This window comes from Lepidochelys olivacea, assembly GCF_965140295.1.
Source record: "Lepidochelys olivacea isolate rLepOli2 genome assembly, chromosome: 8".
NCBI lineage: Eukaryota > Metazoa > Chordata > Testudines > Cheloniidae > Lepidochelys > Lepidochelys olivacea.
The window spans coordinates 3,148,895-3,173,108 of NC_140418.1; the positions used below are offsets into that span (position 1 = coordinate 3,148,895).

The 24,214-nt window shown below is 43.0% G+C and overlaps 2 protein-coding genes across 5 annotated transcripts; one reads left to right on the forward strand and one right to left on the reverse strand.

Moving 5' to 3' along the window:
* Positions 1–694: 694 nt before the first annotated feature.
* THG1L (tRNA-histidine guanylyltransferase 1 like) lies at positions 695–10,503 on the reverse strand. Of its 4 annotated transcripts, XM_084637653.1 has the most exons (6): positions 10,289–10,503; positions 8,488–8,664; positions 7,753–7,922; positions 6,736–6,824; positions 4,241–4,348; positions 695–1,578 (listed from the first exon to the last, which is right to left on the reverse strand). In XM_084637653.1, exons 1-6 carry the CDS (start codon positions 10,486–10,488, stop codon positions 1,420–1,422), a joined length of 903 nt encoding a protein of 300 aa, XP_084493779.1. In that variant the 5' UTR covers positions 10,489–10,503; the 3' UTR covers positions 695–1,419. The 4 variants fall into 4 exon arrangements, with proteins under 4 accessions (XP_084493779.1, XP_084493780.1, XP_084493781.1 ...); XM_084637654.1 differs by lacking the exon at positions 8,488–8,664 and having other exon boundaries at positions 10,289–10,495; XM_084637655.1 differs by lacking the exon at positions 8,488–8,664 and having other exon boundaries at positions 7,753–7,918; positions 10,289–10,409.
* A 547-nt stretch (positions 10,504–11,050) lies between these two features.
* SOX30 (SRY-box transcription factor 30) lies at positions 11,051–23,011 on the forward strand. The gene is made up of 5 exons (XM_084637652.1): positions 11,051–12,047; positions 13,413–13,652; positions 15,640–15,819; positions 17,662–18,154; positions 21,691–23,011. Exons 1-5 carry the CDS (start codon positions 11,156–11,158, stop codon positions 22,070–22,072), a joined length of 2,187 nt encoding a protein of 728 aa, XP_084493778.1. The 5' UTR covers positions 11,051–11,155; the 3' UTR covers positions 22,073–23,011.
* Positions 23,012–24,214: the final 1,203 nt, after the last annotated feature.

Genomic DNA, 24,214 nt, shown 5'->3' on the forward strand with positions numbered 1-24,214 from the left:
GTGTCAACCTTCTTTAGTCATAGTTGCTCCTTGCTTTCATTGTCTATGCCCAGCCTGCGAAGCATGAACAATTCCTTACCAAGTACTTGTCAACATAGTTTAATCAAACCTAAAGAAGAGTTCTGTGTAAGCTTAAAAGCTTGTCTCCTTCACCAACAGAAGTTGGTCCAATAAAAGATATTACCTCTCCACCTTATCTGACAGTTAAACGATGTCATTTTGAAACCCATATAGTTAAAATGGTACCATCCTTAGTGTGGATGCTTGTATATCAGTATACACTTTTATAAACTTATCCCCCTAAATATACTGGTATAACTGTGTCCACACTAGGGACTGAGCTGATTTAACTACTTTGGTAACAAGTATTCCTCTAACCAAAATAGTTAAATCAGCACAAAAACTATATGTGGGCCAGGGCACCAAATTCCTTCAGGTACACACTCCAAGGTAGTTTCTCCTCATCCATCCCATCATGACTCATCTCTGCCTGCTCTTGTAGCAGGAACTGTCATCAATACCACTGCATGGATCAAACAAGAGTAACATAAGACCTTCCCAACTATAAGCAATAAGATCTTCTCTCCCTCTTCTCTGCTAGTTTCCATAATCCTAGCCAGCAGGAGCCAGAGGGTTTCCCAGTGAGCAGAAAAATGAGAGCATGACCTACACACACCTCCAACCACGACAGAAATCTGTGTGAGAACTTTATTACAACATTTGGCTATTTGAGACCTTCACTAATAACTAGCAAAGCCACAGCAACAAAAAACTCTGAAGAATAAACATAGGAGGGGGAGAATTACATTTCTGCATCTTTAAAAAAATAGAAAAGTAATTTACACATGAGAAAAACCCCTTTAAAATTAGTTACAGCAAATTGTTGGGCTACTTTGTGTATCTTCAACATGGGCCTGAGATGTGGACTGCTAGAGAATTTTTGTAACAAAGCTCCCTGGTTATGGAACTTGATTCAAGGCACTATTCCAAGTCTTTAGTCTGTTTCAGAGTTTAAAACAAACCTAAAGAAAATCTTTCTGCTGCTTTTAACTGTTCCAAAGAGTAGATGGTTTTAGCGGAGTAACTCTATAAAGCACCCTGTGACGTTAATGTGAAAGATCCTACATACATGCATGATGATGATGTTATAAGTCAATGCAAATATGCATTTACAAGGGTTAATTTTGTAATTTTATATAAAAGTTCTTTCCCTTTGAAAGTACCATGATTTTCGCTTCTGCAGATAGATATAGCTGCATGACAGGCAAGGACACTGTTTCTAAGACATCATCACTCAAAATGTGGATGCTGAATTACAAAGTTAAATTATCCGAGCCTCACCCCACTGTCCTCACTTCCCAGAAGCTCATGCAGATAAGTTGTTTCCTGTTGTTTGCATAAGAACTCAAACTGGGAAGGTCAGCTATCAGCTAGGATTTCTGGATAGTCCTCCCAGAACTGGTCCCCAATGATGTCACAGTGCAGTGGGACAGCTTTACTCCTGGTCCGTGTCACTTCAACTTCCTTCTCTTCCGTTTCCTTTGGCAGTTTTATTCTTTTTGTAGCGACTTCTTTAACCTGCAAATATAGTTCACACATGAGTGTATTTATAAAAGGACTTTGAAGGTTTCATAAATTGTTGGTTTTACCTTGTTTACATATTAACAATAAGACCCTTTTGTCCCTTCTGCCTTATGACAGCTTTTAATTTTGTACCAGAATCTGCAAATCTAGGCATATGGTGTCACTCAGGTACCAAAAATAAGTCATACTGAAGCAATTTTTCCAGTCAAAACTCATGCCACGCAGGTCATATATTTACAGGGTTTTGCTACTGAATGGATCAGATTACAAGAATGCCACTCTGATGATTTTCATGGTAATTGTTTCAGGATTCATTTTTCATTCAATTCAATATCTACACCTGAAGTCTTTTAGCTTATCACATGAGTATTTTCAGCAAGACAAAAACACAGGTGGCAAGGTGCAGGTGAGCTGTTCGCTCTAAGCCAAACACTGAAATGACGTTCCAAAATAAAGGCAAGCATCCCCAGGTGTATATATTACTATATGGTGAGACACTCATTAAAGCCATTTATTAATATAATCAAGAGATAGGTATTCATGCACGTTAAGCCACTGGATAAAGAAACAGATGAAACAGTTGGTCATTCTCACATGGTCTGAAGAGAGCACCAACAAATACTTGGAAAGCTGGGAAAGAATACATCAGTTTTTATGGAAAAAGTAGATATAAAGCCTCCCAGAAGGCCTAATATTGTCAAAGAGATGGGCAAGAAACAAGAGACAAGTGGAACACTATCTCAAACGAAGGAGTCTCTCCCTATATCAGTCCTCTTGGTAAAATGCCATAGAAATCACCAGCCACAAAAGAAAACTGAGCTAGCTATTAGTCATTCTTTTTATGTATAACAAAAAGTAAGAACAGTGAGAAAATTGTGGCGGACTCTCAACCAACATTAGCTAGGCTCTAATCACAAGAAACACACACACTTCTACTTCACATCTATACTAATTCATAAATTTTAAGACCAGAAGACACCATTTATGATAATCTGATCTGATCCCCTACATAATTTCAGAATTTTATTCCTGCATCAAGCCCATAACTTTTTGTTGAGCCAGGGGAACAAATGCTACTAGCTAACTCTGAAATGAAGAGATTTGCAAGTTACAGATAAAGAAGTTCCTCCATCAAAAGTTACTTTTGTGCGTGTACCATGCAGCAACACCTCATCAAAATAAATGAAAATGAGGATTGATTGTTCAGTGAGCTGAACAGTCCTAATTGCTTCATAACAAAAATATTAAGGCTCCAATCCTGCACTGAGCTTTGCATAGGCCCAAGTGTTTTCTTTTGGATTATACTATAGCAAACTTGGGAAAATAGTCATAAATTTTACCAGCCTAGGTACAATCTACTTATCCAGCTTTTAACCTGACTGATTAAAAAAAAGCAAACTGTATTTTACTCTCATGAAGAGTGAGCTCTAGGCAAATAGAATTTTGCAAGACTGACTTCTGTAACACATGCATACACAGAGATGATGATGAGTCTATGCATAGGTAAACAGTCGTACAGATATATTATAAATGAGTCAGATTTCAGACAGTTTTCATATTATTCAGTTAGACATAGATATATCTATAACACCTCAAAATAACTCATTTTTAACACCCACTGTTCAAAACCCCCATTTCCTTAGTATCTGAAATATCTCTATATGTAGACAGTCATAGCCACGGAAGCGGAGGTCATGACATTTAATCATAAGAAGCATCGGGGGTGGGGGTTATACTGTGGTTTGTGACCTGCACGCAGTATTTATTGTTGTAGCACCTAGGAGCATTAGCCATGGACCTTGTGCTAGGTGCCATACAAAGAGCAAACAAAAAGATGGTCCTTGCACCCAAAGCGTTTGCAATTTAAGAATAATACACAAGACAACAGATTCTTAAACAGACTGATGGGAGAGTACAAGGAAACAATGAGACAATATTGCTCAGTATAGTAAGTGGTGGTCCCCGCTCATGAACAACCTAATTATTGTCAATATTTTTGTAGGCACCAAAGCAAAGGAGGGTTTTAAGGAGGGATCTGAAGGAGAATGAGGCAGTTTTACAAATGTTTATTGGGGGCTCCTCCCAAGTAGGAGAGAAAGCACAAAGGTGCTTGTTTGAAAATTTAACACATGGGCAATGGAGGCTGACATCACATGCCAGGGGTGACCAACCTGTGGCTCTGGAGCCACATGCGGCTCTTCAGAAGTTAATATGCAGCTCCCCTTGTCTAGGCACCGACTCTGGGGCTGGAGCTACAGCTGCCAACTTTCCAACGTGCCAGGAGGTGCTCCCTGCTCAAGCCCTGGCTCTTCACAGGCCCTGCCCCCACTCCACCCCTTCCCACCCCCTCCCCGAGCCTGCCGTGCCCTTGCTCCTCCCCCGCCTCCCCACCCCTCAGAGCCTCCTGCACACCACGAAAGCACTGATCGGTCGAGCTGCCGGTGGGTGGGAGGAGCTGGGACAGGAGCTGATGGGGGGCTGCTGATGTATTACTGTGGCTCTTTGGAAATGTACATTGGTAAATTTTGGCTCTTTCTCAGGCTCAGGTTGGCCAACCCTGTCACAGGCCAACTGAAGGCAGGAGTCCACTTGTCTATACTGAATGAGAGATGGTAAGTAGTGTGGGGGGCTAGGCATGCAGTTAAGATGCTTTTACCTTCTGCCATATTAGTACAGTTCCTTTCCTATATATCAAAGGCTCATTGTTGTAGTTAATGTTGAATTCAGAAAATAAAATCTCATTCTTGTCTCCAGCCAAAGTTCCCTGAAATTGAGAAAAGGAAAATAAGAAGTGCACCTTATAACCTCAATTTATTTATACATGTCCTTTTTTATAGCACAGAAACAAGTAGGGTAAATGTTGAATGCAAGTAATTAATAACATGCATACAGGGTTCTTTAAATCTTCAAACAACTTTATTAACTCATTATCCTCACAGCATCCCCATGAAGTAAGCAAGTGTTATTTCCTTTGGTAAAATGGGGATAGATAAGCAGAGTGAGGTCTGTGTGTTCTTGATTTTTATTAGGGCTGTCAAGAGATTAATAGCAATTTATTTAAATATTTTTGGATGTTTTCTACATTTTCAAATATACTGATTTCAATTACAACACAATACAAAATATACAGTGCTCACTTTATATTTATTTTGATTACAAGTATCTGCACTGTAAAAAAACAGTATTTTTCAATTCACCTAATACAAGTACTGTAGTGCAATCTCTTTATCATGAAAGTTCAATTTACAAATATAGAATTATGTACAAAAATAACTGCATTCAAAAATAAATGTAAAATTTTAGGGCCTGCATGTCCACTCAGTCCTACTTCTTGTTCAGCCAATCACTCAAACAAACAAGTTTGTTTACATTTGCAGGAGATAATGCTGCCCACTTCTTCTTTACAATGTCACCTGAAAGTGAGAACAGGCGTTCTTGGGGCACTGTTGTAGCTACCATCACAAGATATTTACGTGGCAGGTGTGCTAAAGATTCATATGTCCCTTTATGCTTCAACCACCATTCCAGAGGACATGCGTCCATGCTGATGACTGGTTCTGCTTGATAGCAATCCAAAGCAGTGCGGACTGACGCATGTTCATTTTCATTATCTGAGTCAGATACCACCAGCAGAAGGTTGATCTTCTTTTCTGGTGGTTCGAGTTCTATAGTTTCCACATCAGTGTTGCTCTTTTAAGACTTCTGAAAGCATGCTCTGCACCTCGTCCCTCTCAGATTTTGGAAGGCACTTCAGATTCTTAAACCTTGGGTCGAGTGCTGTAGCTATCTTTAGAAATCTCACATTGGTACCTTCTTTCACTGCAGATTTGACAGAAAGCAAAGTGTTCCTAAAGTGAACAACATGTGCTAGGTCATCACCTAAGACTGCTATAACATGAAATATATGGCAGAATGCGGGTAAAACAGAGCGAGGGATATACAATTCTCCCCCAAGGAGTTCAGTTACAAATTTAATCAACACATTTTTTTTTAACAAGCATCATCAGCATGGAAGCATGTCCTGTGGAATGGTGGCCAAAGCATGAAGGGACACACGAATGTTTAGCATATCTGGCATGTAAATACCTTGCAATGCCAGCTACAAAAGTGCCATGCAAATGCCTGTTCTCACTTTCTGGTGACACTGTAAACAAGAAGAGGCAGCATTATCTCCCGTAAATGTAAAGACACTTTTTTCTCTTAGGGTGGCTGAACAAGAAGTAGGACTGAGTGGACTTGTAGACTCTGAAGTTTTACATTGTTTTGGTTTTGAGTGCAGTTATGTAACAAACAATCTACATTTGTAAGTTGCACTTTCAGGACAAAGAGCTTGCACTACAGTACTTGTATGAGGTGAACTGAAAAATACTATTTCTTTTGTTTATCATTTTTACAGTGCAAATACTTTTTATTAAAAATATACAATTTGATTTCCCTTATAACACAGAATACAATATATATGAAAATGTAGAAAAACTTCCAAAATATTTAATAAATTTCAATTGGTATTCTATTGTTTAACAGTGCAATTAAAACCGCGATTAATTTTGTAAATCATGATTAATTTTTGATAAATTAATCACAGGAGTTAACTACGATTAATTGACAGCCCAAATTTTTACGTTTGTACACAACAAAAAAAGGTGTGGAACAGCACCCTGTAAAGGCAAGAAGAGGAGAATGAGATGGATAAAGTGACCTGCCCAAGACCACATACTGAATCATTGTTAGAGCTGGGCTTAGACGTCAAGAATTGCTGAATCACAGTTTTACACCCATACCACATCTCTTTTGAGGCCAGTCACATTTCATATATACATTTCTAAGCATTTGAACCCATTAATTATGAAGTTAAAATCCTGTTTGGATTCTAATTAAAGTAAATTTGTTGCCAGTCAGGTTAAGATCTTTACACCTCAACTGCAAAACAGAAATCCAAAACCAACATCATCTCCAAAGAAAAATAAGCACATACTGGGAAAAATGAATTGGTATACAGGCCTTCCATAATGGGCAAGACATGCCTGCATAGGGCTGGATAATTGGAAGTACTTGGCAACTGGGTTCTGCGTATGTTCCCTGTACTATTATGAATAAAATCTCTCCTTATAGTTGATATTAGAAGACAATTAATTTAGAAGAGGTGCTTACCTGTAATCTGTCTTGTGCTTGGACTGGTGTCAAGCCACTTCGCTGCACAAGCATCCAAAACACTGTATTATAGAGGTTATTAATGTGGCCTGCAGAAATAGGAAATGGTGTCAAAGGACAAACAGACTATTTGCAAAGTCTAGATGGCTATTCAGAGAATGGTTTTCCATTCCCACAAATTCCTACAGCTAGATATTTAAAGTACCATTAGTAATATTTGTCGTTATGTAGTATCATCGTAATCCAATCTCATGCTTTATGGCATACTGGATCTCTGGAATGGTCAGATGATTGATTCCTCACAGCTACATGAAGTATATCATAATTGTTAAGTAAGATGCATTATGGCAGACAGAGTTCACCTTCCTCTGAAACAACAGATGTTAGTCACTGCCCCAGGTTTTATACTAGCTTTGCAACAGTGACCTGATCTGTCATGGAAAATCCTATATTCGTCATTTGACTGTTGTAATTTTGCTACACAATATTGCTGAATCTGAACGTTTATACCTCTCAGTGAAAAAAAACAACATTCAAGTGAGGTTACTAAAATTTCTGGTACTGAATTTCAGTATTTTAGTGATGACAATCCAGTATCTGCTATGGATCCCATGTTATTAATGGGTGTGCTGTAAAAATAATAGAAGTATTAACACATAAAATGAGTAACGTCACAAACACCACGTTGCTCTTTCTAAAACAGTGTCAATGGAAGATAAAAGGGGAATAAAAATACAAACTGGGATGGTTTTGGAAGATTACTGTAGAATGTAAAATAATCTACTTTCTAAGAACATCATCCAACTCTTGTGCAGCTTAACAGCTCCAAGGATGTGTTTTTAAGTAAACTACAGTCCCTCTGCTATACAGCAGCTTCTTTTTCACTGAGCGCACCTATGCATGCAGCAATAAGGGGTTAGAGGTTTTCATCCCAGGAGGAAAACAACACCCAACAGTTATAAATCGTTATGCTAAAAATCAACTGTTCTCGTTTTCCTGATATCTAAAGATGCTTACAATCTGCTTGTCTCCAGCTGAGATAGTCCTTTAAATTCTGGTTACTGGGATACAAGACAACTCGTCCATCAAATCCAGGTGGATACAGGAGTGGCTGGTCCTTAAAATAATCCTTCCAGTAGAAAACATAACTGGAGGCAAACTGGGAGACGACGTGAGTCATGAACTTACTTTGCAAACGCAAAGCCAACAGACAGAGAGAGAGGAGAGAGACAGAGAATACATTAGCTATTAAAACAACTATACCTTTCTATCTGTAATTATTTGGGTATCAGTGGTAAGGCTTCTGGTGGACAGCAGTGCTTTTCATACCGCGGCTCTATGGACCACCAATAGCAGGTAAAACCTTTTAGAGTGGTTGGTGGAATTAAACATGTTAAGAATTAAGCAGTGGAGGCTGGAAGAGGAGAGAGGTTACTGAAAAAATCCTCTTTTGTAGAAGATGGTTTTTATTCACCCTTTTGCTGTTTGTTTGTTTTTAACTTTATTTAATTTACTTTTCAAAATCATCATACACAAAAACATAACATCAAATACTCCATGGCTAATTACAATCTCATATTATATATACAAAAATCACACCCACAAACACAAGTGAATTGTGTAGTTTCCATCTATATCATACAGGTAGCACCTGTACAAGTTTAAGGACAAAGAAACAATAGTTGCATATGCCAGTTCTCAGAGAGAACTATTAAACATGGGGAAACTGGTAAGCTCAAAAGGAGAAATTACCTTGCTCTTCTTTTAAACCAGTTACTTTTCTTTTTAAAAACAAAGCTGTATTCATCACTCTGTCCATAAGCCATGACAATATCCTCCAGCTCTTGCATCACAGTCTGGGCACACTTAGTCATCAGATGGAGGGCACGGTCATCATTAGGCTTAATGAAGCCATGCTGCTCAGCAAAGCTTCAAGAAGAATAGAGGTTCAATAGGAAATTAACCTTATAAAAGATACTCAATACTTGTTTTCATCACATTTATTTCCTCAGAACATTGTTGGCATGAACAGGATTTTTGGAAGTCAATGAACTCCCTCCAGGTGTCAAAAACACTATGAGAAAATCTTCCTGCTTCTGAGTCCCATACACCACAATCTCCTCCTCATCAAGATCAGACGCCAACTATTTAACTCCTCTTAAAATCAACTGGTGCCCCTATGGTATATGGAGTCAATGGGAGGCATATGGTTTGTCACTATTACATCACTTTTTTGCTAAAGCACATTCAGACTTTATCCAAGGGAGAAGACGCATCAGCAAATTGCCAGAGCTTGAGAACTTCACTGAATTTGTACAAAGTAAGAGTCAGCTGTGTATCATCACCTGAGTGATGCAGCCTGTGGAAACTATAACTCCAGGGAAAAAGTGCTCCCTCTGGCCTTGAGCAGCCTGTGGAAGCAACGCACAGCCCAGCCAACTACAGTCCCCTTATCGCTTATGGAGATGAGGGTCACACTCTTCCAAACCCACACACCACCAAAATTAGTCATTCCGTTGCACACATTTCTGCCTTTGGGGAGAGGGGGGAGAGAACAAACAGCACTTGACAGCCATGTAGTGACGCTACTTAATGCTCTACTGGAAGGGATTCATGGCACATCTGTACGATAGACACCAGCGCTGCTGCAGTACCACAATGCAGCCTTCCATCACTCCGTCTCTCCAAGAGACAGTAGCTACATCAATGGAAGAGTCCTTCGGTCAACCTAGCCGCCTCTACACCAGGGACCAGGTCAGCCTGTCTACAGTGCTCAGGGCATGAAACTTTCACAGCCCTGACCTAAGTTTTAGCTGGAGACCCGGCCACAGATCCTACGGTGATGAGCGTAGTACAAATACCTATATAGACCGGAAAACACCTGCCGAACCCGGAGATAAATATTCCCAGTCCCACGCTCTCCTCCCTCCCCCCAGGCAACAGTCATGACATTTCCCCACCGCCTGCAGCGGTTCCCGGCAGCCCTGAGGCCTATGACCGGGTGACACGGATGTTCTAGCACACAGGGGTCGTCAGTAAGTGGTCCGTGGGCCAAAGCCAGACCGCCAGATGCGTCTGAATGGCTCACGAGATCTTTAGGATCTACACACGATCCCTATTGCGACGGGTTTTGTGTCATTCTCTCTGGGGGCTGGACCTTGACTCTACCTCGACCAAGACACGGGGACCTGGCCACAACGGATTGATCACCCCTGCTCCAGCAGAAGCTGAGTGAAAGGGTGGGCACCTCCGGGGACCCCGTCCCCTTACAGAGCCCATTAGCACCGGGGGCCCAGCTACACCCAGGGCCCTCCGTCCCCCCCGGGGTGCCCCCGTCCACGCCCCCGGGCGGCCAGACACGGTCACAGGCGCTGCCCCGCCCCCCCCCTCACGGGAAGGGGGCGCCCCCCCCGGCCGCCGCCCCCGCCGCGCCCATCGCTCGCTCCGGGCCTGGGGCAAGCTGGGGCCCCGCCCCCGTCGCCGCCGCGGCAAGACGCAGCACTGCCCTCGGCTGCCGGCGGCCCCCCTCCCGGAAGCGCCCCGGCCTCCGCACCGGTGGAAGTTGCGGCCGTCCAGCCGGGTGACCACCCAGCAGTTGGGCAGGCACGTGTCGTCCGCCTCGAAGTCCCGCACGTACTCGAACTTGCTCTTCGCCATGGGGGCCCGGCGGCCGCCGCCCGGCCGCGCCCTCGTCCCAGGCCCAACGGCGGCGGCGGCAGCGGCGGCGGCAGCTTCCCGGACACGCAGCCGCATGCCCGGAACCGGAAGCAGCCCCCCTCCCCGACCCACCCCGGAAGCGACCTCTTCTAGCCACAGGCCAGGCCAGCTCTATGGTGGGATGCGCCGTTGGAGGACTGCTGCTCGCTCCAGAAGAGGGGGGGGGGCGCTTCTGGCCCTGGCCTCCGGCACGGGGCTCTGCAGAGGGGGGTGGATTAGCCGCCCCAGGAGCGGGGCCCTCAGTCCCTGCCCACGCCCCCCCCCCGGGCCGGGCCGGGCCGGGCCTCGCTCTTCTGGGGCCCGCCGCCGCCCCGGGCCTGGTCCCGCGCGGGTATGTCAGAGCGCGCCGGGCGGGGAGCCCCGGCCCCCGCTCCGCCTCGCGCCGGGCTGCCGCCGTCGCGAGCCGCCACGCGGTCCTCCCGGGGTCGCCATGGGGAGAGGCCCTTGTCGCGCGTCGCCATGGCAACCGCCGGGACGCAGCCCCGCCCCGCCCCCCCTCCCCGCGTGGGAGGCACGTGGCGCCCCGCCGTTGCCATTTGCGGCGGGGCGGGGCGCGAGGCGCGGAGGGCAGCGCGTGCGGCGGGGGCGGGGGCGCTGAGAACGTTTGCGGAGCAACCGCAGGAAACAAACGGACAGCGACAGAGGGGGGCGGCTGAGCTCACAATCCCCGACAATCCCCCTCCCGCCGGGGCCCGCCTGCGCCATGGAGGGGGGGGCGCAGGAGGAGCCGCACCCCCCAGCCGGGCCGGAGGCACCCCGCTCCGAGCACCTTCTCCTGCACCCCCGCACCAGGCCGGGGGGCAAGGAGCCGCCCCTCCTGCGCCCCTCGCCCAGGCCGGGCCCCCTCCATCCGCTCCTGCCCCCCCTCCCCGGGCAGGGCGCCCCCGGCAAGGAGCTGCACCCCCCAAAGGGGCAGAGTCCCCCCAGCAGGCCGCTGCCGCCCCCCAGGGCTGCGCTGGGGCCTGGGGAGCAGGAGGGGGGCAGTGAGCCCCCCCGGGCGCTGCAGGGAAAAGCAGAGGAGCAGGAGCAAGAGGGCCCGCTGGGGTGCAGTGGTTGCAGCAAGAGAAAGAGGGGTGAGCTCAAGGCCGCCACAGCCCGACGAGCAGGGAAAGAGGGGGCCCAGCTCGCGGCCAGCGGCCCCGTCAGGAGAGGAGGGGATCAAAAAGGGGGGCACGCAGAGGAGAGCCAGAAAGAGGTGATGGTGAAAGAGACTGGGGGGGACAGCGTGGCCTCGGGGACTGGGAAAGAAGGAGCAATCAAGGCCGAGCAGGCAGAGGCAGCCGGTGAGGACTGCAAGGGGAGGGAAGAAGCTGTGTCGTCCAAGCCAGCTGGATCCTTCAGCAAAGATGCCCCTGTGGCTCAGCCGCCTGGTGGGTTTGGAGCTCAGCATCCTCAAGACCTGAAGATCCCATTGACACTCCATCCAGTACCCTCTGGGACCAGGATCCAGTTTCAGGGACCTCCACCTTCTGAGCTGATCCGAGTGACTAAAGTGCCCCTGGCCCAAGTGCCCCTTAAAATGCAATCCTTACTGGAGCCTTCAGTCAAAATTGAAACTAAGGATGTGCCCCTCACAGTGCTGCCCTCTGATGCAGGTATTATTCTAGTCACATCGGAATGCAGTTATTATTGCAGTCACATCGGAATTTCCAAGGCTACAACACGTGTTGCCCCAAAGTTGGAATTTTAGCAGCTAGGAAACACAAGTAGAAATGTGATTGAAGTCCTGGCCTTTCTCTGTAAACTGTATCCATATCATTTCCACCTGCACTGAGAGTTTAAACATACAGGGTCACATTCAACCTGGGTTTTAGAGGGTTCAGCTCTGTTGACCTCCATGCAGCTGCTTACTCCAGTTCTGACTTTAGCCCCCTGTAGCAGGTATCTGATTCTTAACTATAAAGCCTAAGATTTTCAAGAATAGGAGCCTAAAAGCAGTCTTTAAAGTCCACGTTTAGGCACCGGCCTGATTTTGAAAATGTAGGGCACCCAACACCTCATTTTAAAGTCACCACTTGAAAATGAGGCAATTTCCTAAGCACTGAGTTTAAAGACTGCTTTTAGGCTCCTATTCTTGAAAATCTTGGGCTTAATCTTTGAGTGGATTTAGGAGCTCAATTTTGACCTTTAAAATTAATAATTTCTTTTAAGAGGTGGCCTAATGGCTAATAGACTCTTGTCCTGTCATTGATAATACAGGGTTTAGGTGATGGGTGCATTTAGAATTAGCTTTCATAGAGGGACTGCTTCCTAAGTGAATTGGTAGTGGAGTGGAAACCTTCCACCTTTAGGTCATCAGCTCAAATCCAGCCCTGTTGGTTGTGATGGGAAGTTGTTTGCATCTAATGAGCATTTAGTAGATTCATCAGTCTTTCCAGCAAAGGTGTCCACATCACAAAAAAGACTAGCACCATCTGGCAGGCTTAGCAGCGAAGCCAAGAATTGAATGGCTATAGAACTGAACTACCCGTATTACCACTGAGTATGGTCCCTGCAAGGTCAGGGTTTTGGTGCATTACTGTTGCACTGTGCATAAGCTTGCACTGATACTGTGGTGCCTTTATAAACATATGCATTACATAACACAATAATTAGTCAAATGAAAACAAAACCCCTACCATTTTTTTATTATGTTGAAATTAGCTCTGATCTGTATGAAAGGAGAGAGAAAGAGGGAGACTATCCCACAATAGCAGATGCTGTTATGTCAAATATTTAAATTATTCTTTGTGGAGTATTTTACTTGTGGCTAGTCATTACTCCAGTATTCTCTTAGTTGACAACAGCTGAACTTTTTTTCCAGGGGCAATTCTCCAAATATGTACGGAGGCTTGTGGGTTCCAGAATCTAGGTGTTTCTTTTCTTTGGGTTTAGCTGGATTCTTTCTTTAAATATGATCTACGGCAACATTGCATATGCTGTCTGTCTAATGATATTCTTTCCTGATTTTTGGTACGTAGGGATACCAGATACCCCATTTAGCAAAGACAGAAATGGCCATGTAAAACGTCCAATGAATGCATTTATGGTGTGGGCAAGAATTCACCGGCCGGCACTAGCCAAAGCTAACCCAGCTGCCAATAATGCAGAAATCAGTGTCCAGCTTGGATTAGAGTGGAACAAACTCACTGAAGAGCAAAAGAAGCCCTATTATGATGAAGCTCAAAAGATTAAAGAAAAGCACAGAGAAGAATTTCCTGGTAAAAAATGCATATACTTCCTTACATCTGCATGCTTTAAAAGTTTGCGTTACCCAAAAATGTTGACTTTATAAAGTACTCATGGCCTAGTGCAATATTCTGCATGGACTGATACAGATGCCTAGGGTAGGGGAAATGGCAGGCAGAGAGCTACGTGATAGGCAAATTAGTCCAGTCCAGTAGGATTGGGAAAGGAAAAGCCATATAGGGAATGAGGGTCAGTATGCTGAATGGGAAGAAGATAACTCTGGTGGGAAAGAGGAGGGTCCCCAACTTCTAATGTTTGGTTCTTGGAGCACTGTATTCTGAACTTTGAATTCCCTGTGCTCCCTGTGTTATTTGTTCCTTAAATTGTAATATTCATTTAAGGCATTTTCCTAAAAATTAATGTTATCAGATACTATGGTGACAAGGACCATAGAAATGCCTATAAATAGATTAAATAATTTTTTCAACCTTAACTATGGACTAACAGTTTCCTGTCTGAGAGTAATAATGTAAATAATAATAGCACCCAATACTGATATAATTAAAAATAAAGAAATCCATACCTATAACACTAATTACAAGTTAGATTATTAAAATTCAAAGGATTTTCAAATCTAATTTACTTTTCACCGGTTATTCTGTTTCTTTATATTTTTCTTTTCACTCAGATTGGGCAAAGAAATTAAACTAGTCTTTCACTTTATAAACAATTTTTAGTAAGTTTCACTTTCTGTTTCCCATGCACAAATATAATGCTGCAACATTTAGGTTGCAAAACTGTAAGGGAATGGTAAAGCTAAATACAAATCTTAAATCTGAACAAAAATCCCCATTTTCATTGGAAACACATTTATTTCTAATAGAAATAGAAGGTTTTCATAAAATATTAGCTTAGAAATAGCAGGAATACCAAGCGTCTCATTCACCCCTTCTTACTCCAGTTTACAGCTGTCTATATTACACTATTCTAAGTAATCCAGAGGTGAATCAAGACTCAAATCTGTTTTTCTGTGTTTTGGTAGGAACACTTGTTGGAGGTCTCAGATGTGGAATGAGACTTTTTTCAGCCTTTAACTGAAGGGGGCAGGGTAGTGAATCCTTAACAAAGCATTTTTCTCCTGAGTAATTTAAACAGGTGAAAAAAACAGCATTTTAAACTGAATAAAAATCACTAAAATATAAGGTGCTATGTCCTTTTGTATCTGTGATGTCATAATCCTGCTTGTTCTCCAGGCTGCCACGGAGTATTCCAGAGTAGACAAGATCTGAATTTCTTACGTCATAAACAAACAGAAAGCAAAACATAATATTAAACACCCCCAAACATTCAGGCCTTCTTTAAACATCATAATGAGACAAAAAGTCTAAACTGCTTCATGAAACCTAATTGGTATAAATGACCTATCATCATCTTTACAAGTCTCTTGCTATTTGATTGGTGTATGTATCAGAGGCAAACCTAGTTCTGCCTGAAGTAATATATGCACAGCTCCCATTGGGCCAAAAACTATTACATCTCTACAGTCTCACTGGTGTAAATGAAATTTGCATAGGTGTAGTTGAGAATCAGGGAGCCAGTGAGATTATAAATCTGGAGCCACATTTTTAACTTTACCATATTTTTTCAAAATAAAGTCCAGGATGTATTGCCATTTTCTCCCGTACCCTCCCTTCATAATGTGTTGTTAACCTGTGCCACACTGGCCCCTCTGTTTTTCTGATCCAGTATCTCCTCCACCAAACACATAATAACGTACGTTAATATGAAAAGAATGAGAGAATGTGCCAGTTTCATCATGTTCTCTGATAGGGTGCTCAGTCTGCCACTATATTGAAGTGAATGGGAGTTTTGCTGTTGACTTCAACTGGAAGAGGATTTGCCCTTGTTGTGGATCCATACAGACTTTTCAGACTCGTGGGTTACATAGATTTCATGTCTTGAAACTGGCCCACACATCTATTAAATCTGCCTGAAGCTTTCTCATTTACTCTCCCACAGGCTGGGTTTACCAACCACGACCCGGCAAAAGAAAACGCTTCCCATTGACTGTCTCCACTGTATTTCCCGGCACCTCTCAGAACATCATCACTACAAACCCAACTGCAATTTATCCTTTCCGATCGCCCACTTACTCCGTTGTCATTCCCAGTGTACAGAACAGTATTGGACATCCTGCCTGTGAGTTTGTTTAATTAGTTTTGGTGAATTCATTCAATAATAATAAGAAAACTGTATCCTGTATAAGGTCAAGCGTAGACCAGCGTAAGAGTGTTTAAAGCAACAGTCCAGTGGCAAAGCTGCTTAAGAGGACAAGGGGAAATTTGTCAGAAAAAGTGTCACAGGGAAAGATGTTGTTAGTGTGAGGGCTACATTAGAGACATAAGGTGAGTGAGGTAATAGCTTTTATTGGACCAACATCTGTTGGTAAGACAAGAACAAGAACAACTGTCCTGAACAAGAGCTCTGTATAAGCTCAAAAGATTGTCTCTCTCATCAGCGGAGGTTGGTCCAATAAAAAATATTACCTCATTTGCTTTGTCTCTCTAATTTGCAAACACACATACAGTTTGAGTACACAAATCCAAGTTTCTGTACACACCAAAACCTGGTTAGGAGAGAAGTGTGCACCAAAAAGTGCATGTGCAAAATTGTGCCCACATTGTTTAATGTGGGTTGAGGCTTCCTTTTAAAGTGAGGAATCTGGTCAATGAAAAAACATATTCCATGCGGGTCAACCCCTTGATCTGTGGTTCCATGTCTCATCACTTAAGCAGTTTCAGCAGTGCTTAGATGGAGGACTTTTTGGGAAAGCGAAGCGTGCTTCAAGAAGGGGTGTTAGTGATTCAATAAGTAGCATCCTTTCTTCTGCCTCAGTATTGATCTATTCTCCCACTATGGACGTGGAAGTGCTGGAGCTGCTATCTTTCATATAAGATAGGAAAACAAAGGCCATGAGCATTCATGGTCATTATGTAATATTCAGAATAGTACATGTAATTACACTCTGTTCTGGCTAGATTCCACCTTGAATAACTACATGCTACCGACCTAAATTCCCTCAGTAGTTTTGATTGGATATGGTATTCTTCTCTTCCTGTTCTAAACTATTGTATAGTGTTGTTATGCTGTCTTGAATGCCTACTCTGTTTCATCCCAGAGGTGGCTATACTTTAGTTGTGGTTGAAGTGATTCCTGTATATATTGTCATGAAGGACAAAATTTTACAAAATGCCTACATTCCATTGACTTGGGATTTAGGCTTTGAAATCACTTAGGCACTTTGGAAAATGTCCCCCCAGATGCTTTGGAATCGTTCTGTAGGAAAGGCACGCTCTAAATGATAACTTTATTATCATAAAAATGATACAGAAACATGTCTGTAAATTATGACAAAATGAATAAACACTGCCTGGATGTGTCCTTTTTCAAAACAAATGAAAAATAACAATTTTGGGGAAGTTTGGTATTTCCACTTGATTCTGTTTCTTAGGGCCACAGTAGAACTAAGCAGGTTTACATCAGTTGAGAATGTATGCATATATTCTTTATGTATACATTGCAGGTCCATACTGACTTGCTAAGTGGCATATGATTGTGAATTATAGGGGTGTTATGCTGAAGATGCTCTGGAGAGGTGGGTTAGAAAGCTCTGTAATGGCAGCATTTCAATACAGCAGCGTTGAAGTTAACCACATGTCATCCTTCTTAAATTTGCTAATATACTTAATTACATTCAGATTTGGATATCAATGTGACAGAGGTGGGCGTGTTACTCAGTAGAGGTGAGAAAGTTGTGTTTGGTTTCCAAGGAGGGGATTTCCAAGGACAGAAGAAATATTGAGCTGTCTCTGTTTTTGTTCTGGGAGATAGAAGAGGACAATATGGAATCCCCCCGGGGAACTTAGCTATGTCTGTCTTCTTTCTATTCTATGTGTAGTTAGCTAAAGTGGTACTTATAAAATGCTCTTACTGGAACCCTTCCATTCATGATTGAGCAATAATTGTTTCTGTTTTCAAAAGGTGAAGCCCCTTCTACTATCCAGCTGCCAGCTCCTTCCATACAACATCCGGGTCCAATTACACTTTTCCAGCCAAGTGTTGGAAACACCACACCAGTGGCTGTCCCAGCTCCAAATCTGCCCCTTCACCCTGTAATTCCACCACAGCGCTTTGCTGGACCTGCACAGACAGAAGCTCATCATGTACCTTCCGGATCAAGTTGTTCTGTAAAGAGACCTATCCCAGTTTGCATTGAGAGCTCCAGCAGGAACCCAAGTAATGCCAGCACCACTCACTCCAGATTTCCTGTCTCTAATAGTCAACCCCCTAAGGAGTACTCAGGTGTTTCTACTTGTCCTAGAAGTGCTCCAATTCCCCAGGCTCCTCCCATTCCTCACTCACATCTCTATCAACCTCCTCCCATTGGTCATCCAGCCACTCTCTTTGGAGCTCCTCCTCGATTTTCGTTTCATCACCCTTACTTCTTACCTGGACCCCACTACTTCCCATCAAGGTAATTAAGTCATTCATTTAAATTCTAGAGAGAGCAGGTATGTGCTAAAGGTCAACAAAAGCTACTGCTTATAGAAAGAGTGCAAAGAACAGCAGACTGGGCAAATGACTCTCAGTGCAGGATTGCAAGGCTGTGGGGGAAAGTGGGCTTAATGCCACCTTAACAGCTCCCCAGTTGTGGGACCTGCCAGCCCGAGGCTGCTCCGAGTTGTACCCAACTACCAATAGCTCCAAGCCATTGCGTGTTCTAAGCTAACAGTAACTAGAAGTGCTTGCTGCCCCTCCCCGCCACCCAAGTCCCAGCAGTGCAATTGAATTCAACAAAAATATATTGAGTAAAAGTTATGGAAATTTAAAAAATCAGAATTAAAACTGGGCAAGCATTTGAGCTGGTTACACCATACCCCAAGCACCTTGGTGGGGTTGGCTCTATGAAATGGAATAGTCCTGAGGTCTTACCAAATGGAAAGAGACCTGAGCATGATATAACAAATAAACCCTAGTATTTTCTTTGCACCCTTGGGTTAGTCAACTGGAGAAGAGCACTTGAACCAAGAACTCTTGGGTTTGAACACCCGCCTTACAGTATTTCAGTGTTGACTAACCTGACCACGTGCAGAGGGACTGCTGTTGGTTCAGCAGTGACGACAGGCAGGCTCCAGTGCCTTGTAGCAGCCAGTTGAGCAACAGCTAAATGTGCTGTTCAGGCCCAAGAGGACCTGGAAGCCAGCTAGTGCAGAGATCAATGAAGAGAATTCACACTGCACAAACTCTGTGTCACTTTGAATGGACAAATGAGCGAGCTCAGTGTTCATTTTCATAGCTCATTTTTTGTAAGTAGCCAATTTTCCTATATTTGATTTTAGAGGGAATTCAGCCTCACAAATGATTACAATGATCACTCTCCAACTGGAGGCGATGCTTAAAGATTTGGGGCCACATTCTGCCCTGACTTACACACTGCACTCTCCTATTGATCTCAGCAGAATATGCCTGCATGAAGTCAATGGGGTTGCCTTGAGGTAAGTCAGGGCAGAATATGACCCATGAAAATTGAAAGACCTTAATGGACAGATCATCTCTGCAACACAAGTCAGTCTGTGGGCATGCGTTAAGTTCAAGAACCTTAAATAACAGACCAAGGTTATCATCACTTGAACAACACACTATAGCATGGATGCATTGGTGCCTGCCTTCACACTGGGCGCTAAAGATGATCTGAGCTTTGCCCTTTGGTTTCCATCATTAGGCAGAGCTCACGAACAGCTTGGGGGTTTTGGGGGGGTTTTTTTGGCTCATACCATAACAGTCTGTTTGGTGTTCTAACAAAAACTGGGCTTCATAAAGTTACATACCCCACCAGCAGGCAGACAGCTCTAACACAAACTTATTTGAAAGTTCATTTCTGTGTGGATTATTGTTTGCATGTAAACAATTCATCTTTTTTGTGCAGCACTGATTGTGCAAATGAATGTGTGTGCAAAATTGTGTGCTAAAATTAGCGGCTGGATTGAAGAAATTTAAGGAAAGACCTCTTGACTGTGTTTGTACCAGCTGCATTTGGGATCCTATCCATGTGCTCTCTTAAGAGATGTGAACAGTACCACTGAAGCCTGGATCTGCACTGCACCAATACATATCTTTAAACTATAATATCATTAGAGAAGGGCTCTGTTACTTGTTTCACACACTTTTAGTTACTCTACAGTACTATATAAGTCTACAACACTAAATAAACTGTAATATGCTTTGACCCTCTGGGACCGGAATAAGGCTAAAAAATCAGTAATTAGTTGTTTTGGGGAGCAATTTCTTATCACCTTCTATTATTCTTTTTCTGGCGTTTCTCACTTTCACCTGTCAATTGCATGATGACTAGCCATGTATCCCAGTGGTTCTCAACCGATTTACCATTGTAGGCTGCATATGCAGCGCTCTGTTTATTATGTGGGCCACAACCACACAATATATGTATTATCTGAATGGCCCTGAGGATGTTACATGGGGAGCAACTGTGTGCTGACTGGGCTGTAAGCAGCCCATGGGTTGAGAACCACTGATGTATCCTCTTTACATAGTATACTCTGGACAGGATTCCTTGATAGCCTTCTTTTTTACTAACAGTCTAGCAGCTGCAAGACATGATTTTAAAAGGAAATAAAAGGAATTTTTTAAGCCTTCTTCCAACTCCACTATAAACGGTGGCCTGCAGAGATCACATAAACTGGGTTAAAACATAAAAACGGCCATATTGGGTCAGACCAATGGTCCATATAGCCCAGTAGCCTGTCTTCTGACAGTGGCCAATGCCAGATGCTTCAGAGGGAATGAACAGAATAGGGCAATTAGCAAATGATCCATCCCCTGTCATCCAGTCCCAGAATCTGGCAGTCAGAGGCTAGGGATACCCTGAGCATGGAGTTGCATCCAGAGCATGGAGTTGCATCTTGGCTAATAGCCATTGATGGATCTATCCTCCATGAACTTATCTAATTCTTTTTTGAGCCCAGTTATACATTTTGCCTTCACAACATCCCCTGGCAACAAGTTCCACAGGTTGACTGTGCATTGTGTGAAGAAATGCACAGAAATTTCCTTTTGTTTGTTTTAAAGCTGCTGGCTATTAATTTCATTGGGTGATCTCTGGTTCTTGTATTATGTGAAGGGGTAAATAACACTTTTTCTCAACACCTTTCATAATTTTATAGATCTCTGTCATATCCCCCTTTAGGTTATGATGCTGGGTTTTACTATTTTGGGTATGTTTGATAAAATGCTCGATAGCATGTAGGACACTATTTTATCTGTGACGTTACAGTAGAACCTCAGAGTTATGAATGCCAGCGTTACAAACTGACCGGTCAACCACACAGCTCATTTGGAAGTGGAAGTACGCAATCAGGCAGCAGCACACGCACACAACACATATACACAAAAAGCAAATACGGTACAGTATTGTGTTAAACATAAACAACTAAAAAAATGGGAAAGTTTAAAACAATTTGACAAGGTAACTGTTTCTGTGCTTGTTTTATTTACATTAAGAGGGTTTAAAGCAGCATTTTTCTTCTGCATTGTAAAGTTTCAAAGCTGTATTAAGTCAATATTCAGTAGTAAACTTTTGAAAGACCAACCATAACGTTTTGTTCAGAGTTACGAACATTTCAGAGTAACGAACCTCCATTCCTGAGGTGTTTGTAACTCTGAGGTTCTGCTGTACACTAATAAATAAAATTGTTTTTAAAAAAGAAACTTCTTGGGTCTATCCAGCAGCAACAGAGCTGCATATGTAGGCTGGTATCTCTGTCATAGACACTGGGTATGATTCTCCTTGTATATTGGGTGGCTGCAGTGTTTATAGGGGTTAGTGTGTTTAAATATCTCACTACAGTATGAATTGGCTAATGCAGATCATTAGGGAAACTTTCATCTTCAGTCCCCAGTAGAAACGTAGCCAATCTTACATAGTCCTTATGCAATACAACTTAGCACCATGGCAGAAAGCTTGATTTATCGTCTCTTGGTCTCTCACTGCAGCACGTGCCCGTACAGCCGCCCTCCATTTGGCTATGGGAATTTCCCCAGCTCAATGCCCGAATGTCTTGGCTTTTACGAAGACCAGTACCAAAAGCATGAGGCTATGTTTTCTGCTCTGAATAGAGACTATCCTTTCAGGGAGTACCCAGATGAGCGCACACAGAGTGAAGATTCCCGCAGCTGTGAGAGCCTAGAGGGAGTGTCTTATTACAACAGCCACAGCCATAGCGAGGAGGAATATTTAACCCCCATGCCACAGCTGGATATTGGAGCCTTGGAGAACGTTTTCACAGCAACCCCATCCACACCCTCCAGCATCCAGCAAGTCAATGTGACTGACAGTGATGAGGAGGAGGAGGGGAAAGTGTTAAGAGATTTGTAATTTTTAAACCAAATGATAACAATACACAGGAGTCTTTTAAAATATTAAATAAACATTTCAGTCCTATAATATCTTTTTAGTCAGTGTGTTCAAGGAGAAACCCGAATCACCTCGGCGATAAGTGCAGATTGTTTTAAGAACTCTGATCATCCATTAGCATTTTGGGAGGCCAGATACGGACCTGGGGCTGTCACTGAAGTCTCTGGGTTTTCAGTTGTTCACATTAGGCCTGCATTTGGGCCCAGAATCACGAAGGCATTCCTATTCAGGAAAGCATTTAAGCATGTGCTTAGCTTTAGGCCTGTGCTTAAGTGCTTTTCTGAATAGGAATGGACTTAAGAATGTGCTTAAGTGCTGACCTGAATCAGGACTTTGGCTTTCTGTGTTCCAGAACTTGCATTCATTTTGGCAGTTTTACTTTAGGAATTTTAGCAAGTGAAATAATTCTGTCTGTATGTCACAGATGCTTGAACAAAATGTAATTCTTGATGTAATAAAATGCACTGGGGGCTAGGGATTGGGGTCAGGAGTAATTCCCTCATGCTTTCAGATTTGCCCTTTGTCTACCATGGTATATTTATTTAACAACATAATTTAGTTTGTTTTTCTATATAATCTATATTTGTGCTGCAAATTGTTGTGTAATACATTGAAAATATAGGGTCCAATTCTACCACCCATACTCACATTAAATAGTATCATATTGTGCAAGAGTCTCATTGATTTAAATGGGGACCATTTGGAGAGTAAGGTGCTATTCCGTGGGAATCAGGGTGATAGAGTCTAGCCCTGTGAAATAACTTATACTGGTGGACTATGATTTGATCCCTGAGTATAGTTAACATTAATATCTATACAATACATATTTTAAATTCGTTAGTTGCAAAATGTCTCCACTAAATTGTAAGAGTAGATGAGATACAGAATTTGATTGCCAAAACTAGTAATTCATGTCACTAAACAATTTTTTTTTTCTGTTTCTTTTCTTCCCATTTCTTTCACTGGGAATCCCATTGTTCTCCTTTTCTATTTAAATAAAGTCACATGAACTGCATGTTGTTAGTGCTGTATGTTGTGATGACAAAATTTATGGTGTGTACAAAGATGACCTGATCTGTTGCACTCAGACCCCTGTATGATCAGAACGCAAATATTCTAACCATGTTCCTTGTTTAGCAGCTAGGAAAATCAACCTGTTGCAAATTGAGGGCCCAATCCTGCTCCATTTGAAATCAAGGGGGGAATTTGCCATTGACTACAGTTGGACTTTTGAAGAGTTAAAATGGGAGTCTCCAGGGACAGTGTGTTCTAGCACATGGACAGATTTTCTCAGCACTGTCAGATCCTACCCAGGCTGGCAGTTGCAGCATCTGGTCCAGAAATCCTGTAGCAAGCCGGCCTAGGGGATGTGTGGCAAGGCATGCTTCACTGTTATTCTGGAGCATGCCCTCTGGGGAGCTGGCTGCTTCTCCTAGCCCAACCCATTATGCCTCCTTGGCCTGGGCTGGACATCTCTGTCTCTCGCGCTCTCAAATGCAGTGAAAGGATCCCAGCCTGCTGCATGGCTGGGGAGAAGAGGCATCGTGTGCTCTCTGCCCTGCCCATCCCTGGGCACTAGGGAAGCAATTCTAGTCCTTGGCATGTGGATTGCCCTGGAATTAATCATTTCTACTGCAGTAAGTGCAAATATTCAGTGAAAATGTTTAACTCCATATCAAAGCAGTAACATTTCATTAGGTGTCCAGTGAGTCAATACTTACACAGTATGTAAAGGGAGTAAACTACTTTTTTGAGGGGAAATAATAGTTATAAGAGAAGCTGGAAAGGGTTTTATATCTACTATAGCTATTTTCCAGATACCTAAAAGGGCGGTTGTGTATCAATATAAATAGCATAGATACGTGTTGGATTTCCTATAGATAATATATCCCAGGTTTTAAGGTGTCTAAGGATTTACCCAGTTAAAGAACATAGCTAGGTTCCATTTACACTACACATTGTGACCATGTTGCAACCAGGTCCCCTGATTCTATTATATCTGTAGTGTGGATGGACCCTTAAAAGAAAAGTCTTATAAATAGCTAAAAATGCCTGTTAGCTCCTAAATTGGCTTCTGATTGAAATCTGATATGGCTTTGGAGA

What these genes read in the sequence shown, in the direction of transcription:
- SOX30 (XM_084637652.1), top strand. Translation starts at nt 11,156, where the DNA reads ATGGAGGGGGGGGCGCAGGAGGAGCCGCACCCCCCAGCCGGGCCGGAG. An exon ending in CAGTATTGGACATCCTGCCT is followed by an intron (nt 15,820 to 17,661) that starts GTGAGTTTGTTT and finishes TGTTTTCAAAAG; the next exon opens with GTGAAGCCCCTTCTACTATC. An exon ending in CCCCACTACTTCCCATCAAG is followed by an intron (nt 18,155 to 21,690) that starts GTAATTAAGTCA and finishes CTCTCACTGCAG; the next exon opens with CACGTGCCCGTACAGCCGCC.
- THG1L (XM_084637653.1), bottom strand. Translation starts at nt 10,488, where the DNA reads ATGCGGCTGCGTGTCCGGGAAGCTGCCGCCGCCGCTGCCGCCGCCGCC. An exon ending in TGGTTTAAAAGAAGAGCAAG is followed by an intron (nt 7,923 to 8,487) that starts GTAATTTCTCCT and finishes GCGTTTGCAAAG; the next exon opens with TAAGTTCATGACTCACGTCG. An exon ending in CAGCTGGAGACAAGCAGATT is followed by an intron (nt 6,825 to 7,752) that starts GTAAGCATCTTT and finishes CTATTTCTGCAG; the next exon opens with GCCACATTAATAACCTCTAT.